Source organism: Desarmillaria tabescens (assembly GCF_030435595.1).
Source record: "Desarmillaria tabescens strain CCBAS 213 chromosome Unknown EV420scaffold_13, whole genome shotgun sequence".
Taxonomy (NCBI): domain Eukaryota; kingdom Fungi; phylum Basidiomycota; class Agaricomycetes; order Agaricales; family Physalacriaceae; genus Desarmillaria; species Desarmillaria tabescens.
The window spans coordinates 1,082,754-1,100,008 of record NW_026848312.1 but is presented as its reverse complement, the minus strand read 5'-3'; the positions used below and the strand labels follow the sequence as shown (position 1 = coordinate 1,100,008).

The 17,255-nt window shown below is 44.9% G+C and overlaps 6 protein-coding genes across 6 annotated transcripts; 3 read left to right on the top strand and 3 right to left on the bottom strand.

Moving 5' to 3' along the window:
• Positions 1–1,132: 1,132 nt before the first annotated feature.
• On the top strand, positions 1,133–2,647 carry EV420DRAFT_1641636 (uncharacterized protein; the record flags this gene model as incomplete). Its single annotated transcript, XM_060477266.1, has 5 exons — positions 1,133–1,172; positions 1,241–1,530; positions 1,988–2,022; positions 2,069–2,258; positions 2,309–2,647. 5 exons carry the CDS (start codon positions 1,133–1,135, stop codon positions 2,645–2,647), a joined length of 894 nt encoding a protein of 297 aa, XP_060332417.1.
• A 138-nt stretch (positions 2,648–2,785) lies between these two features.
• EV420DRAFT_1641635 (uncharacterized protein) lies at positions 2,786–5,421 on the top strand (the record flags this gene model as incomplete). The annotated part of the gene is made up of 8 exons (XM_060477265.1): positions 2,786–3,316; positions 3,366–3,642; positions 3,690–3,846; positions 3,897–4,223; positions 4,270–4,496; positions 4,546–5,032; positions 5,066–5,103; positions 5,150–5,421. 8 exons carry the CDS (start codon positions 2,786–2,788, stop codon positions 5,419–5,421), a joined length of 2,316 nt encoding a protein of 771 aa, XP_060332416.1.
• A 1,739-nt stretch (positions 5,422–7,160) lies between these two features.
• Positions 7,161–7,621, bottom strand: EV420DRAFT_1478805 (uncharacterized protein; the record flags this gene model as incomplete). The annotated part of the gene is made up of 3 exons (XM_060469537.1): positions 7,161–7,185; positions 7,248–7,415; positions 7,464–7,621. The coding sequence occupies 3 exons, from the start codon at positions 7,619–7,621 to the stop codon at positions 7,161–7,163; spliced, it is 351 nt and encodes a 116-aa protein (XP_060332415.1).
• A 1,675-nt stretch (positions 7,622–9,296) lies between these two features.
• Positions 9,297–12,045, bottom strand: EV420DRAFT_1641633 (uncharacterized protein; the record flags this gene model as incomplete). The annotated part of the gene is made up of 8 exons (XM_060477264.1): positions 9,297–9,311; positions 9,372–9,886; positions 9,939–10,156; positions 10,206–10,529; positions 10,577–10,709; positions 10,759–11,020; positions 11,621–11,854; positions 11,908–12,045. The coding sequence occupies 8 exons, from the start codon at positions 12,043–12,045 to the stop codon at positions 9,297–9,299; spliced, it is 1,839 nt and encodes a 612-aa protein (XP_060332414.1).
• Positions 12,046–13,105: 1,060 nt separating this feature from the next.
• EV420DRAFT_1478803 (uncharacterized protein) lies at positions 13,106–13,584 on the top strand (the record flags this gene model as incomplete). Its single annotated transcript, XM_060469536.1, has 2 exons — positions 13,106–13,214; positions 13,331–13,584. The coding sequence occupies 2 exons, from the start codon at positions 13,106–13,108 to the stop codon at positions 13,582–13,584; spliced, it is 363 nt and encodes a 120-aa protein (XP_060332413.1).
• Positions 13,585–15,814: 2,230 nt separating this feature from the next.
• On the bottom strand, positions 15,815–17,071 carry EV420DRAFT_1763174 (NAD(P)-binding protein; the record flags this gene model as incomplete). Its single annotated transcript, XM_060480732.1, has 10 exons — positions 15,815–15,847; positions 15,902–15,909; positions 15,962–16,058; positions 16,106–16,155; positions 16,208–16,228; positions 16,291–16,338; positions 16,392–16,457; positions 16,504–16,644; positions 16,700–16,745; positions 16,805–17,071. 10 exons carry the CDS (start codon positions 17,069–17,071, stop codon positions 15,815–15,817), a joined length of 777 nt encoding a protein of 258 aa, XP_060332412.1.
• Positions 17,072–17,255: the final 184 nt, after the last annotated feature.

Genomic DNA, 17,255 nt, shown 5'->3' with positions numbered 1-17,255 from the left:
CTACTAGATCCAGTTTTCCCTTATTGCCCAGAACTCTCAAATTCCCGTGTTAAGCTCCATGAAGACCGCAAATCCATTGTCAAAGGCTGGTGGAATGGCCACCACCGCAATACAGACGTTAACAACATTTTCCGATGAATGCGCAGTTCCCCTACCTCCAACGACCTCCACGTCAACACAAGATATATCACCAGCGCTGTCAATCCTGCCGATGGACCCTCAAGAGGCACTTATCCGTCCTCCTCACTGGTCCTACCCCCCATCTCAATACCAGATGTTTTGCTTCCCCTCTTCGTTGGCTTCGACAATACGACTTCGTTCTTCTCTCCTACTTTGTGGGGATCACGTACCCTGGAGGCGTCTTTCAGACTCCTACAACATTGGGGATCCATCGCATGCAATTCCCTCTCGAAAGTCTATGTGTTCTTCAGGACAAACACAGTTTTCACCCAAAAATCTAGTCAAATCCTTACCTTGCAAAATAGCGGGATTGTTCTTATCTGTAACCCAGTCACTCGATGAGATTTATGACTAAGCAGGCCATCCAGCTCGATGACCTAATTTCAAATTCTATCATCGAGATCAAAACAGCCAATAGGTCTAGACTTCGGAGTTGCACCTTGGCTTCAAAACTGCCAGAAGCATGTTTGCTGCTGCATATCTGGTGTGCAATGCATAGAGTCAAGGTGTGTAAGTGCTCGCACCATTTCCTAGGAAATTTCACTACTGTCCCTGAAGGTATATAGTCACAGTGTTTCTATGATGCACCCCTCTTTACATTCTTCATAATACGCCCTGCACTATGTAGCAATATATATGAGTATCTCTTCGATATGAATATGACCATGGCTCTATAAGCGCTATGAGTAGGCTTTTGAAATTTCTTTATGGCAAAAATAACTCAAAGAAACAATCTGCTACATACCTTGTGCAGTGATTTCCTTTCGTAGTTTTTTTTTCATCTTTATGCAACGTTTTGCATCTCCTTGGGTCTTCACTGAAGCATACATCGCCCGAGGCCAAATTGCTCAATTTGGACATGATCTCCTGGAAAAACGTAGTCATGGCGATTGCCGAACGGCTTTAATTGGATCTGATTTCCCACACTATCACTTTTCTCTTCCGCACCAACATGTCAATTGACCATTCTTCTCCAGTTGAAAGCCCTGCAGGTATACACTAACTGTTCTTAAAATCGGAGGATTGGCCTGTGCTTAATTTCTTATTTATGAAGCAACAGGATACACTGCTGCGAAACGGTCCTTATTGGTCTGGTCTGTTCCGATCATTTGCCGAGCATTCCTTGAGACACCTTTGGATCCTGAACAATGGTTTCATCTGCGATCGATGGAAAGTGATATAGAGTTAAAGTTCTTGCAGTTTGGGATGGCCATGGCCCGGTCCCTAAAGTCAATTGCAGATGAAGGCTGGGAGAAGGTCAAAGGGGGTAAACCGAAAAATCACATTGACAATATCGGCAGTGGTCGCAACGCTTCCAAGTTTGCGGGCCACCTTGAGACCCTTATACTCGTGAGAGCAGTAGATATTGCAGCTGGTTTTCTTTGCCTGCCTACAAGGTCTTACTATCCAAGCTTCCAGAAGTCAATAAGTCTTGACGAGCATCAAATGGGGGTATATTATATCTAACAATGCCCTATAATGCTTTCTGACTGACCCTCGTCATCAGTTTTTACGGTGACTAGAATCATGGCCTCAGAAACTAGCCGAAATTCAGACTTCCCTTCGCATGTATAAGGAACGTGCATCGATGCCACTTCCTCCCTTGGCCCCGGGGGCCTCCTTTATGCAGGAGATCTTGCACGGCGATGTTTGTCTTGTGCATCATTGGAAGCACGAGTCAGCCAAAAATTGGCTGAAGGTACTGTCTGTGTTGGATGGAGTGGCTTTTCACATCCGGTTACTTTGTTACGTGGGTTCTGTTCTTTACATAGCAATTTGATTGTATTCTGACAAAAAATTTCTTCAGCACAGTGGAGTTGAGCAAACGACACGTTGGCAAAGGTAGGAAGCTTTCGATAGTCAAGAAAATATCCTGACCAATTTCAAGGTTTATCAATGAGAATTTTAATCACCCTGACATCCAAACGATTATGGGCAACGAAGAGACATTGAAGAAATTTAAGCAGAGCCTTCCTCATTGGAAGCAAAGCTTTGCAAACACCGTGGCAATCTCTCCCCTTCTGCTTATTATGGGACAAGGCATGGGTCAGACGTTAAATACGTCCCTTGCTTTGCAAGTGAGAAATCATTTATTACTTTCAGATATTCATCGCTTACGTTTTCTTAGGTCAGTGGAAGGCTGTCTTCGATTGGAAAACCAGACCTCATCGTACGAGTTGAGGAACTCCTTTGGCGTTGCATTATTGGTATCGCTTGGGGTTCTTGGACAAGCGAGGTTGGATTAACGGACTTCCTCGAAGCAATCAGTCCACTAATCAACAATATGAAACCTTTGAGGGAGAAGCAATCAGGTGCCACACCTTGGGATGAATTTGATGGGGAGGACACATGGTTCGAGCATGCTATTCACTTTATCCGGCAGAATGATGTCGCAGGTTTGGGTGCGAGGGTGGGTGCTGAGATGATCGAATGGCTCAGGAAAAGCAGGAAGGGCTGGATTAAGTGAGGGGGTCGCAAGACGGATCGAATACGAGGAGAGAGAGCAAGATCCCGCTCTCCCCGTAGAGTCGCACGGTTACAGTTAGAGACTCGAGGAAGGTCATCAAGCCTCCCTCGGTTCCCTCCATCTAAGGCTGCACCCTTCATGCCTGAATCAATACCCAGAATTCATCGAATCTTAACCTATCGAGTACACAAATGGGGGCATGAAAACTATCTGAACTTCAGAGAACGACCCGAGTTGTCACCCCCATGGTGCGATGCACCAATAATGCCCCTTCCGACAGTTCAAGATATTGATCCGATATCCGTGCAGGACATCATCATAGGAGAGCTTCCTCCCGTTCGGAAGGAAAGCTCTCAAAACTTCTTTCCATTATCTCGACAACAAAAAATCCTACATGAACGAAGACTAACGCAAGACATCCACTCAAACTGGCAGAAGTTAATGTTGATGGCGCCATCCATAGGAATGACTACGGTTATTCCATCAGTCGCAGGGCGGAAAAGGGCGCAATCCGAAGCTTTCAGCAATACTGGGGACACTCTTTTGTTGAAAAAAACCAAGCTCGATCGAGGTCTCTCTCGTTCTGGGGCAAATATCGTTTCTCCGATCCTTTGGGATCCGAAGAGAAAGGAGTACATTTCTTGTGATTTTTTTCCCTTGCTGTCCAATGTTAGTACACTCTCTCTCTCGGAAATCTTAGATATTCACTTTTGATTAGGAGCTTGACGATCGAATCACCATTCGCGGTTGGAATGATTGCGTTGTTAATGACAAGACAGGTAGTCCCCGGTACAAGCCCGACACAGGAAAGGGCTTGGAAGAATCAATGATTGTGACTCTGAGCTTTTCCAATGCAATGAAGAATCCTACGGCGACCCTGGAGACCTTCCGTAACTACCACATATTCCTTTATGGCACAAAGACTTCACCTCTCACCTGGTCATTGAACGACCTATCTAAGGTTGGCAATGTCGATATTGTCCGAGAGGTCCAAGGTTAGGCTCACTCCTTCCGTGAAATATTGATCCTTATGCTCCACTAGATCATCAAAGGCGAAGCTCCGACCAGACAAAGGACTATCTTCACGTCAATCTTTCCTTACACGAAATATATGAGGAAGGCCTGGAAGATGAAGGACGTGTTTTAAACGCACTCTCTCTGCCCTGCAGCACTTCTGAAACTGGACACCCTTTACAATTGTACATTGAAAACCTTAGCTCATTTCATTTTGGAGGCTCATGAATGTTAGGATTGTATCAAGCCACATCAGAGCCTTTGAGCAGACATCTGACCTTCCAGAAGATATCTTCGATGCCAGTTATCCAATCTCAGCAACAAATTTCTGGTTAGTCGCGACGAAAGGAGTGATCAGTTATATTCATTCTGATTGTCACGGTGTTGGTACCTTCGTGGAAGTTCTTTGTGGGCAGAAGTTGTGGTATGTGTTTCAGCATCATGGGAGTCGAAGACAAGACAGTCATATAGACGAGTATATGGGTGATTGGGCGCCTGGATTTATTCCGGATCCTAGGGAATGGGAGGCCGAAGTTGTTTTGCTGGAACCCGGCTCTGCCTTGTAAGTTCATGCTGCAATATGTTGAAACATGCTAACACGAAGGAAGTTATATGCATCCGGATACTCATCATGCTGTTCTGACGCTCGAGAACTGCATTGTGAGGGGCGGTCATTTCTATTCCACCGTTACCCTTTCGAAAACCATCTCGGGCTGGGTTCATACGTGTATGCTTGGGTACAGGATCATCAATGTTGTACACCCGGAGCTTCATCAGCTCCTCCTTCGTATGATGTGTTACTTTCACACCGTTATTGGTGAGAAAGGTCCTGAAAGTGAGCGGTTCTAACTAGCGGCATTCTTTGCTTTTACCAATACTACTAGCTCAAGACACAGACATTCCCAGTATAACAAGAGATGGACTGCTCAAACTCATTGCGTTGGGAAATCTGTGTATATTCGGATCAGCCTTACTTCCTTGCATCCTGCCAGACTCCGCCGATGCCACGAGGCCCGCAATCACCATGGCCGTAGGTGCCTACATATCCATAATCCGGCATCTGCGGGTGGATTTTGGTTTAGTTTTCCTTGCAGAAAATAATGCCGTCGAGCCCTCCATCGATTCCACCATCCTTGTTGACAACAAATTAAGCGTCTATGCTCGGTTTCTCGACATTGGGGATTTTGCTAGAAGCTCCATGGCTCACTTTGGGCATTCTTTGATCTTCTACGCTCGAAAGGCTTTAAGAGTGCGCAAGGCTCAGGGAGAACATGAATCCCTCATGTTTAATTTTGATTCATTTCGTCAAGATGTTGCAAATTCGTTGGAGACCTTTTTGCAAATGGAGCTGACCACTGACTTTCTCCATGCGTACAAGTGACGGGTGGCACGTTTGCGTGTTAGGCCCATATTTTTGGTTCGCAAGAAAGTTGACCTCCTTGGTAAGTGGGGAATTTGACACATATGCTAATCTAACAATCACAACAGATCCGGGTGCCTATTTCGACTGGAATACAGCCACCAATTTTGATTGCTCTGACGTTGAAGATGATATAGATGATAGTGATGGAGATGACCATGAATTAGGAAAGAAAGAGGATGGCCACGGCAGAGATGACAGTGGGTCAAAGGACGATGATACAGAGAAAAAGAAGGATGCTCCCGAGGAGCTTCAGGAATCTGACGTCAAGTCAGAACCAATGTCAGGTGAGGATGAATCTATGCACTCGGAGTACATGCCAAGCAAGTCCGTTCTATAATGCCTTCGTATGAAATACTTGTATGCGCTAAGGATGTGTGTTTTTTCATGACAGCCTTTGGCCAATTTATGTTTCTCTTCTAACAATTTTAAAACTATGTTTATTGTGGCTAAAGTAAAGCAATGACTGTCAATCATACTAGTTTCTGCGTTTTTTGCCTCTTGCAATATGACTCAAGTGCTAACCCGCACTCAAAATATATCTGCGCATTCTTGGATTCCACCCCTGTCATGGATGAGCTTCCAGGCTCTGTACATAATTACATTACAGGTTGCACTTGCTGTTTCAAAATATACATTCCAAAAAAAAGGAGAAAATCATATTATAATCGGGCCAGAGGCACTTGGGGCTGTCCAAGCAGGGATGCATTTCATGATGAGGTTGGTGCTTGTGGAACGGAATGATGAGGTCATCTGCTGGTACGACATATAAGAAAAGGTGGCAAGGAAATTGGTGTATGCTGCCTACCTCGTCCATGAAGACCATGTTCTCCTTCTCTGAATCTGAATCTGGTCTAGATAGATGCTCATTTGCTTGAATTTGAGTCCAAGTTCTCACAATTGAAACAGCTCTGCTATGTGGCACTCAAGCCAGCATAATTTGGTGACATGGTAAGATGGTTTCCACTGATGTGATTTTGGCCAAGTCAAGCAGGAGCTTGATAGGATGCGTCGGACAAAGTCTTCAAAAGACAGCTTATTTGCGGATTCAAGAGCGTCAGGACTGAAAGCGAAGTCCTCAGAAGTGACATCAGGAGATGGTGATTCATCTTCAGTCGAGACTGTTTTCAGGCGTAAAGAAAGGATGAATTTATGGGCAGAATAGCAATTGCGTTTAACAAAGCTTCATCACTTGCTGGGCTCCAGGCTTCCCTGGCTGTGTGTCTTCTCAGCAAAGTGGTCGCTGAGTGCATTGCACGCCAGATATGCAGCAGCAAACATGCTTCTGGCAGTTTTGAAGCCAAGGTGCAAAGTCCGAAGTCTAGACCTATTGCCTGTTTTGATCTCGATGATAGAATTTGAAATTAGGTCATCAAGCTGGATGGCCTGCTTAGTCATAAATCTCATCGAGCGACAGGGGTTACCTATACGACTAACTTGGTATGCAAATGAGGCTACTTTTTGGGGAGGATGTTGTGAATCCGATATAATCCTAGTATAAAGACCGACGCAAAACCTGCCGCATTTTGATTGGTCTCTATACGCTAAATCCCCCTCTGCAAAGCACAGATTGTATTTCCCACACAAATACAACATTGACATGTCAGTTCTGCAATAGTCGTGGTCTCTGCCGTCGATAGTCCTGGCATTTCCTAGCATCCGAGTGCAATACATTGGGAGAGTGGTAGGAAACTGCAGCACAGGCAGTATGTGGGAGCGAATAGAGGGGAGGGAAGCGAGTAGCCTTATCGATGTCAGGACAGTTGGCAATCTTTCGAGCCCTTGAAGATTGACTATCATTACGCAAAAATGGACAGCTGAAGGTGTGACCAAATCGAATGGAGCGAGCTTTGCTGCTTGCTTGTGCTACTTGTTATATACAAATTATTGCCTTCCTCCCATAAAGTGCACGATGTCACTTCCTACACAAGGATGACGATGAAAAAGTGCTAGATATCTGAGTCATCTTCACGTCGTAATATCATATTGCAGAAATAACACAAGGAATTAACCAAATTATGAAAAGAGAAGAGCAACATTTCCAATGTATTGAAAATACAACAGACCAGTAAACAAAGCTCATAAAACTGCATTCGATCCAAAACTGTATGTGAAGACACAGAAGCCAATATAACAGAGCTGAAACTTTAGTTTTCCCTGGCGTACCGAATGCTAATGCCGAGGTAGACTCTACCTTCGGTGGCAGTGATGATACGGTGAACATCCAAGTCTTCTAAGTCCATGAAGTCTTCGGTTGTTTCAACGACCATGATTGGCCATGGATGCGGGGCATGATGCTCCTCACGTACCGGAGTGGGCTCTTCATCCTCCACACTGATAGCAATATCAAGCTCCGAACGCAGGGGTGAAAAAATTACTCACTGGGAGGTCTGTGCTTCTGCTGCGGGACTCGGGTTCTCAATACCACCTTCCCTAGGGCTTGGAGCCTTTACGCCCGGATTGTCTTGCTGCAACGGGGAAGCGTTAGCAGAGGACTTCGATGCCAAGTTGGGACTGTCACCAACAATATCTGATGGCATCTTGATGGGGAAGATAAGACTGGTGTCGCACCTGACGGAGGCTTTTATTTCACCAGAGGCAATGGCCGAAATGATCGGCATGCAGGCATGTATTTCGGATCAATTTTAGATAGAAGACGGCAATGACATTAGAGTCAGATTAGCTTGTCATGGGGTGATATCTGCTTAAAAAAGACTTCAGGATTATGGTGACCACTGATCGATAGTAATAAGGCGAGCCTGAGTCTGTATTGGCTCAGACTCATTCTAGGTTCAAGCCCATATAGGAGCCAGCTAAAGCCGGGCTTGAGTCGCTTTAGCTGGATGACGATGCCTGATTTGGGCAGGGTGTTTTCTTCACTTTTATTCTCACCTAGGACACATAAAATCATGCCCTGTGGTGCATACTATAAGATTCCAATATGGATGAAGGCAACTACACATCGAAAATGCTGATTAATACCATAAAATGGAGAACTGAGGTTTGAGATGACAAGATCCAGCCATCTTCAATCCCCACATTGCTCTTGTGACATCCACACTGAATGGACAAATTATTGTGTCAGCCTAATGTCTCTCTTATAAACACTGAATGGTCTCTCTGCCCGATGCTTCCTTGTCAATGGTAGCGGCAAAGTCACTACTGACCAGCGTTGGAAGGAAGGAGATGCGGATAGTCACCGCCTGAGACACATCGGGAGAATTCAGATGCCTCAAAGGCAGGGAAATCATCACACAACCTTAAAGAAATAAAGAAATGAGCCAATTATATGCATAGGAATGAATGGAGTGACTAGAACAAGTCGAATGGAGAGCGCGCGTCATAATTAGTGTAGTCCAATGTCTGAACTCGATTTCCTTTTTTGGTCTCGATGAAGGAATTTGAAAAATGGTCATCGAGCTGGATGGCCTGCTTAGTCAGAAATGCCATCAAGCAACAGGGGTTCCAGGTACAAAAATCCCCCACATTCTGCATCCCTTTTTCCATATCACGTCTGCTACTGTGCATCCTCACACACCAAGGTCATACTGCACCAGATCCTGCCATTCGGCGCTAGTGATCACTTGTTTTGACAATTATGGTTGGTCATGAACGCAGCACTTGTCTCCTCGTCGGTGGGAATACTTTCTTCATTCTCCACACTGAGGAAAATATCAAGGTCAGAACCGGAGTGTATAAAAATTACTGACTCGGAGTGAATGCTCTCTGCCACATCCGCCGTCCGGAAAGAGTACATAGGATTGGAATTTCTGTTCCACGGGGATTGAAGCCTCTGCACCTGCCTTGTTTTCCTGCAACGGGGCAGCCCCAGCAAAGGATGTTGACCCAGGGTTAAGGCTGTCACCAATGATATCAGAGGGAGAGCTGATGTCACACCTGATGAGAGCTTTTATAAGGCTTGAAGTTCAGATAGGATCAGACACATGAGTGCGATGGGAATAAGGACATTTGGAAGCTTCTGATAAACTTGTCATCAGTACATGTCCTTGAAAAAAGGACTTCAGGGTCCAATGTAACAATCATTCCGGGAATATGCAATAGCGCATTTGAATACAGAGAGCAAAGTTTTCACGGTAGGCCACATCCAAAATCGTAACCACTGATAACATATTTGGGAAGTATATACAGGAAAGTACATTTATACTGATCAGTCCGGAGATTGCATGACTTCAGCAACTCTTTCTTTCACCACCATCACTGCCCATTCATCTACAGTCACATCTATATGATTCAGGTTAAATGATGAATGCTGTCCGGGAAATCACATACCAAGTGGACGGGCCCTTGGCCAGACGAAGAAAGTGGGCCTAAGATGGAATGGTCTATCGACACATATTTACAGTCTCCCAACGTTCCAGTACAAGCGAAAAAGAAGTCCAGTGTCCTCTCCACTGACTGTTTGAAGGCTTTCAAGTACACCTTCCGCCAACCCTGTGCTTTCCTTGCAGATAGTATCAAAGACCATGCAAAATGAATGGCAGAAGTCTTTGCAAAATCAGCAATGCGAAGTGAGACCAGAGAATCCAAAGGTTTGGTGAATGCATCATGGGCAAGTGGTGTGTCAGGAAAGAGAATCAGAGAGTACTGCTCCTGAAGACGATATATTATGTCAAAATATGCCTGTCTCCCCTCACTGCGTGGCCCATATGCATCTGGTTTATGAGCATCGAAAATAGCGACAATGTCTAAGGCAGGAAGGGAGAGGAGCAAGTTGCCGAGTGCAACTATGTCGAGAAGCCCTTCAGCTGTATTGACCTTGAATTTGGACGAATCATTTTCTATGCCTGAAACCATCCTGATGAGGCATCGGAGAAAACAATTAGTTGATTGGCTTACTATCAGTGTTCAGCCCATCTTCAAGGTACAAAATCAGTCGAAAGAGGAGATCCCTCAGTTGGAAGTACAGAACTCTCTCGATTTTGACCCCATGTATATAAGTATCAACCCGACCTGAAATGGTTTTTGACAAAGTTGTAGTAGTGTAAAAATGTTGTCCTCTGACAATGGAATTTTCGAGTGTCACTACTGCATGAAGAGTGCCTGGTTGAATGAAACTATTCTTGTTATCAGTGGTAATCACACCATATCATTGAAAGGACGTACAGGACATTACCAGGCTCGAGGACAACAACTTCTGCTTTCCATTGCTTTGGGTCATTAACGAAGTCAAAATCCCAGTCATGGTATGCATGTATCAACTTGTCACGCTTTTTAACACGACGTTGAAAGAGGTACCAAAGCTGGTGGCCACAATGAACTTGGATAACTGTACAAACCCCAAGACAATAGGGCTTGATGCGGTCAATAGCACTTTTCGTTGCCACATACCAGAAGTGGGTGGCGGATGCAGGATACCCCTCTGTCTGAAAGATGCGCTCTGTGTTAACAGACGTCTGTTTGAAAACTCCCATGTCACTGGAAAAAATTCTACGAATAAGTCAGTTTTGAAACAAGAGTTCATTTTCGCTCCTTACAGTTGTAAGGGATGCAAATCCTGAGTGCGGCAGGGCAGATGAAGCACACTCAAAATAAGACCTTCATTTTCCTGGCTTTCTTCATGCAGTTCATGTAAAGACAGACGCATGTCACGGCCCTGTCCTTGGTGGTCTGTATACTGTGTTAATATATTGTCGTGTTGCAAACAAAAAACACAAACCTTGAAAATCTCGATTTGCATCAGGATTTCCAATCTTAGAAAGTGATGACAGCATCCAAGTGATCTGAGATGTCGTTGCACCAACCACTAGTATGTTGTGGTCATGAAAACGTTCAAGAGTGTGAACAGGATTGTTGATGGCCAAATCGAAATCCAGGTGATATACCAGCGCTGACTCTACAGTGGGTGCTACAGAAAGTGAAACTGAGGCATTAATACAGCACTTATGCCATCCATCCAGCAACGCTCGATCTTGAACCTCCTAAAAAACATCATTTATAGGATTTCGAAAAAGGGATGGGTGACATACATTACTAAGCAATGGCAAATGATAGAATGTATGGTATCTTTCACCCACTAAAATGGGGGGAGACTCAACCATTGTTCCAGAACAAGCTAGGTTGCGATCTTGTTTTAGTTGCTTTCAGCTAGCTGATACAGATGTAGATCGTTGCCTCTTTCGGTGATACAAGAAGGGATACTTGTTTGCTCGAACAAACAAAGAACCGTCTTCACCGATTTGACCGAGCTCAATGGTGGGGAGGTCGTTAATGTTCAAGCCAGTGTTTGGTGGATGGGGCCAGAGCACCGGAAAGTGTCTGTGGCCCCATTGTTCCACTTGCAATGTCAAGAGGCGGTGAACCTTGGGAATCGAACCAAGTGTAAAAGCTGGGAGGTGGCAGGCATTAAGAATTAATTGAGGAGGGGCACTGCAAGACCTTGGTTTCCGTTTTACTCGGTGTTTCTGTGCCGGCGATGATGAACGTCCTCTGCGTTGTTCTGCCTGGGGTCCCACCTTGCGAGCTCCCTCGAAGTTTCGACTATTATTAAGCCAAGCAACATTTGCCAATCCTACACGAACCTCCAGGCCAAGGATTTGGTTACACTGAACAAGGGCAGCAAATGCATCAGAAAACCAGGTATCCGCTCCCTCAGAGTCACCTCGGATCAATGGTGCAGCCTCAGTCAAGAAGTTTGTCAATCCAGTGTCACTTGTCCAACAGCCCCACGCGACACCGATAATACAATGCCAGAGCATTTCCTCAATACGTTGGAGGAGTTCCGGTTTTCCGTAAGATGCAAGTCGTCCTCCGACCTGCAAGCAAACATCAGTGATACCTTTGCGAGATGGTAAAAAAAAACTCCTACCTGTAAAGTAAGCGAGATGGAGATATGTTCTCCGGAACCTGGGTACAGAATGAGCAGGAGTGGTGATATCGCAACGGCATCAATGAAAGTTTTCTTCCAACGTTGCACATTTTGTTCAAAAGTCTCCTCAAAGATCATTGTAGTTCTGAGGTGGTCCGAGTGTTCAAACCTTACAGTTAGAGCGAGTACCATGAATACTAAGGGAATCTTACCTTTACGAATGAAAGTTTTTGCAAAGAAACAATCAGAAGTTGATTTAAACAGTGTTGGATCCCCTTACAAGGCAAAGCACCGAGCGAATATGAAAAGCGATGCCATCCAAAATACAAAGGGCATTGGTGTAGGTTTTGATGGACTCATCCTTCTGGTTGTTCACCAGGAGGCAAATATCGTGATAGACATTCTCTTGTTGGTTAGTTGCCCATGGACTTGGCATTGATCTGTTCCTATATGCACCAAGCAATGTGTAAAGTTCATTCAACTTCATGGTCCATTGCTCCAGCGGCTCCTGAATCTACCAGACAGGATTAGGAAGGCTCTCACATTCAAGAAATGACTAACTCACGAAAGCTGGGATAGTATGAACGAGTCGGGATACACAAAAAGATGCAGGCCATGTCCATCACCTTCGCAAGGATAATGGTGTCAAGAATTGCACCAAATTGGTCTTCTGTGGTGCTGATTTCATCGATACAGGCCTTTTCAGGTTCGCACCAATATCGGTCAGCAAACTGCTTCAGTGATCGTCCCATCGCGATATCTCCCAATTAATAGACTTTTCAGTGCAAATATGACATTAACTGCGTCCTCAAGCTCTAAGGTCAGAGAAGCATCATACCTAAATTGATGAGTGAGGAGCCAGATGATGGACCAAGATAGGATTGAGATAGGATCTCATTTACTCCCTTGACTTCAGCTATTCGTGAACCCAGATTAGAATTTTAATAAATTATTTAAGTATCCATATATATTGATTTATTTTGAGTCTATAGCTGCTTATGGAAAATAACAAGTCTGATTAATAAAAATCACAAGACCTTATCCATATACAGCAATGGCAAGGTGCCGGGGGTGCTCAGGCACAATCTCATTTGAAATGAGCGTACCAGTCTTGTATTCCATAATTTAGGGATCGATGGCACTAATGAACGTCATGGCGGGCTCGTGAGAGAAAATGGAGACCACCATCAAATCCCCCATGTCTTGGAGGACATTTGACGCCCAAACAGACGTCAGTGTCACTGCCGTCGTTGGACGTCGGCGGCCTGGTCTCCATCCTGCCCTCCCGCCCTCCCCCTTCCTCCCCAGTATGCTGCCCAGTCTCCCTCTACATCCCTAGCCTAAGATCCACCCTAACCCTCATCGTGCTCGAAGTCTCCTGGCTTTTCTGTCGTCGTTGTCATTGTGGTTGTCACTGTTACAGGTGCCGTCCCACTGCGTGATGAGGTCCAATATGGAAACCCTAGTGATATCCTGTGTCGTCATCGTGCCGCGTTTGCGTGTCCAATGATGATCGAGGTCGATGTGCGTGTGGGGGGCATGGGATGGGTCGTGGCAGAATATGGGTCGTATCAGGGCAATGGCAGGGGTGCATGGGTCACATCGTCAACGTACAGTGTTGCAGTCATATCTGGCAGTGCTGCCTCGGGCGAGGGCTTACGCGTGGGGTGGGGATGAAATGGTCACTACCCGGGGATCTTGGGGCTGCCGGATACGCCAAAAAGACCTAAATTTGACATGTCAGTATAAAAAACAGTTCAAACGTACCATATACCCATGACAATGGGCAAAACAGACGAGCGAGAGGGCAGGAAAGGAAGTGAACGTGGTGGAGAGGAACAGAAAATGGTGCTGCACAGCCACTCGATCACGGTACGGTTGTGTGGTCCAGGGTGATCGACCGAGCAGAATCCATCATTGGGATGCTTCCACTGCTTGATGTACACTCTCTGATGCCACAAAGCATATCGGAATCTTGTATTATAGGTATAAGGATTGTGTATATATAATTTTTAATGCAACAGGATACCCTCATCTCATGATAATCCTCAATTTACGTTGGTTGCCCCACATTTTAGGGCACTTGTAAGCAAATACCAGTTCTATATATCTGTGCACCATCTCAATAGGTATGTTTTTTGTTGAAAATGCAAGGTTATGTCTAGTATAAGTCAAAATTATGGTCTGATCCACCCCGATCTGCTTATAGTCTCACCATTATACCGTTTCATGCATAAGAAGTGAAAACAGAATCAGACGAAAGTTCACAAGCTTGTTTTGCATACTACGAGTGTTCATAATATATTCACTTCAGGGCAGATCCATATATGCATCTGTATCATTGATAATTCACATAAGAAGTCTTTTTCTCATTTTTTATATCATTATTTAGATGCACATTGTGCTGCATACTTTTGTAAAAGTTGAATTCAACAATTGTCTCACCATTATTCGCATTTATTAGTCGAATAAACATGAATTAAAGGCTAATTTATTGGCCTAAAATGTAAAATCATGAAATGTAGATATGACTATCATATTTTCGAGGTACAGAAAGCCCTAGGAGTATGGGATTGCAAGGGTATTCTATCCTACGCCCCTAATTGGGGTGCATCCGGCAAATTCTGACCATGGTGAGAGTGGCATTTTCCTGTTTGCGTATCAGTTGAATGACAGTGTTTGCACTCTATTAAGCATTTATATATCACATAAATGTATTCTAATTAAACCAAGCCTAAATAATCCGTGTGCAATGCAGAATTTTACCCAGCTTTCAAAGCCGACAGAGCTGCTACCGCATTGGGAATGATATTTTCCCACAGTTTTATATGTCCAAGTACGCACAGGCGCATCCAGCCAAAATAGGCTGCGCATGGGTCGGGAGGCAATAGTAAATCATTAAATATTATTTTTCTGGGCTGCGATTTTTTTTTTCGGGCCCAAGCAACAAACGCCGATCCAGTGCCCGTGGACCCTAACTCGGCAGCCATACGGCAACAGTTTCTGGACCTAGCTAGGGCTGGCGAGACTGCTACAAGGGATACGTATAATTAGGAATCAAAAAGTGATGGCATCCCTACAAGATACGTATCATTTGACATTACTATAGTTATAGGGATTTTTACAAAAGTCGCTCCACTATAGTTATAGGGAATTTTTGTAGCGAATGGACACTATAGCCTCACGCCCCACCGAGTTTCATCTGAGTGCTGTTTCGGAAATCGTTGAGATCAGTAGGACGGACTATATTGAACACACGGGTAATGAATCGCAGGAAGCTGACTGCAGATATTTTGGAGGTGGGATGTTTCTCCGGGCGAAAAATTCTGAGGCGTAATAATTTGTCTATATCGCCAGGCCATTGCTGTTATCTTTGTATTTTCTCTTCATTTTGTTCCTCCAAAAACATGTATCTTTACAGTGTCTGTATTAAGATCGAAGATATTTAACTATACATCCATGATGATAGACTTTCCAATTTGGTTCCTGCCTTGGGTCTTGTCAAGAACCTCTTTCTCGACTGCTGGTCATTCAACGTCTCGAGAGCCGCTTACCAATGGGAAAGGGATTACTATTCCAATTCTCATCGCTCGGAAAACGCCGATCACTGATGTTGAACCGTCGAGGCGACTGAATTATCTGGTTATTTCCAGGATCGTGATGGGCGCTTACGATATCAGCGTCACTGCATTATCGAACATTCCATAAACGAGATCAAAGGCTTCTTAGCCCTGAATTGACTCTTGGAACGTACTCGATGGTCTCCAACACCTAGATGGTTCGGCTATTCTTGTGGTACAAGGGACGAGTTTGGCCCTTGGATACATTTCTGGCCGCAATACTTCAATGTATCGTCTGATAGATGACCTATGCGATTGGATAATAGATTACAAATGAACAACTTCTGTTAATCAAAACACCATCCTCCGTTGATTCCCAACTAAGCAAGTAGGAGTCAGCAGATTGTGGTTACAATGATTTAATAAAGACGTACTGTTTGGCCTTAGGTACTCATTTATTACGACAAAGGAGATAAATAAACCAATGTACGTACCGGTCATATAACGCGACTCCTTGGACGCGAGGTAAGATACAAGTCCTGTTATATCCTCAGGTTGCCCAATGTAGTCCAGTGCCGAGCGGGCCACATTCTTTCCTCGTTGTCAATCAGGCTATCCACATGCGAATGAAATCATACCGTCGTAATCAGTTCGTTCGTGTCTCCCTGTTGGAGTACAGCATCTCTGCCTAGAACAAGATGAGTCGCCAAGGGGCTACTGGGAACTCGTGTAATACGTACACATTTCGGTATCTACCGCGCCTGCACATTGAAATCAATGAGTGATCAGCGCGTCGGAAATCTCAAGAACTATTAATTGGCACCTGGCGCATACGCATTGACGGTGATTCCATACTTGCCGAGATCAAGTGCTATCTCCGAGAAGCCATCAAAAAAGAGGTAGAAGACAATAATGGGCGCATACCGGCTCCCTGCGTTAGTCCCCGAATGGCCGACTTAGTCGCACCATACAGCGACATCATCGGTAAACCTGAAATCATCCAACATGATGTTCTGAATGAAGTTTTACGACCGACCTTGCTTTCCAGCAGAAGACGAGCATCCAATGATCCGTCCTCCCCGTCCTTGTTTCACCATCTGCTTCGCCGCATATTGATAACAGAGAAAGCAGCCTCGTGCATTAACGGCGAAGCTTTGATCCCACTGTTCTACCGTGTCTGCGTGAAGGGGTATGCATGACGGTGAAACTGGGTAGAGGGGGGTTGTACGCACAATCTAGTATATTAGCATTACGACAGATAGCAGCATTCGCAACCATCTATATGGCAAAGATGGCCGTCAGTAGACATAGTAGGAAATGAATATAAAATAACATACCACATCCAGTCCACCCAGCGCATTCACGGTACCTTCCACCATACCTTTGACGTCGCTGTCACTTGATACATCTCCAGGGAAGATAGCTGATCTGCGACCTTTCCTGATAATCTCCTCCTCGACCTCTTTTAACTTTGCAATCTTGTCAGGGAGTGGGAGATCATTCACGGCAACATCGAAACCGTCATCTGCTAATCGAAGAGCGATTGCTTTCCCGATACCTTGAGCAGCACCAGTAACGACTGCGACGCTCTTTGCTGATGACATGAAGGAGAGAAAAGAGGGATAACGGACTGAAGTTGAAGGAAGATCGCATGATGCCGGCCTGATTATAAGGTGTCGGAGTTTGAGAATCTGGGGACCCAAAGTCCACGAATGGCTTGAAGTTGCTTCTCGGGCCAAGTCTGGGCTAACATTAGTCTTCAAAACCCTTTTAGCTAATAGCGATGTC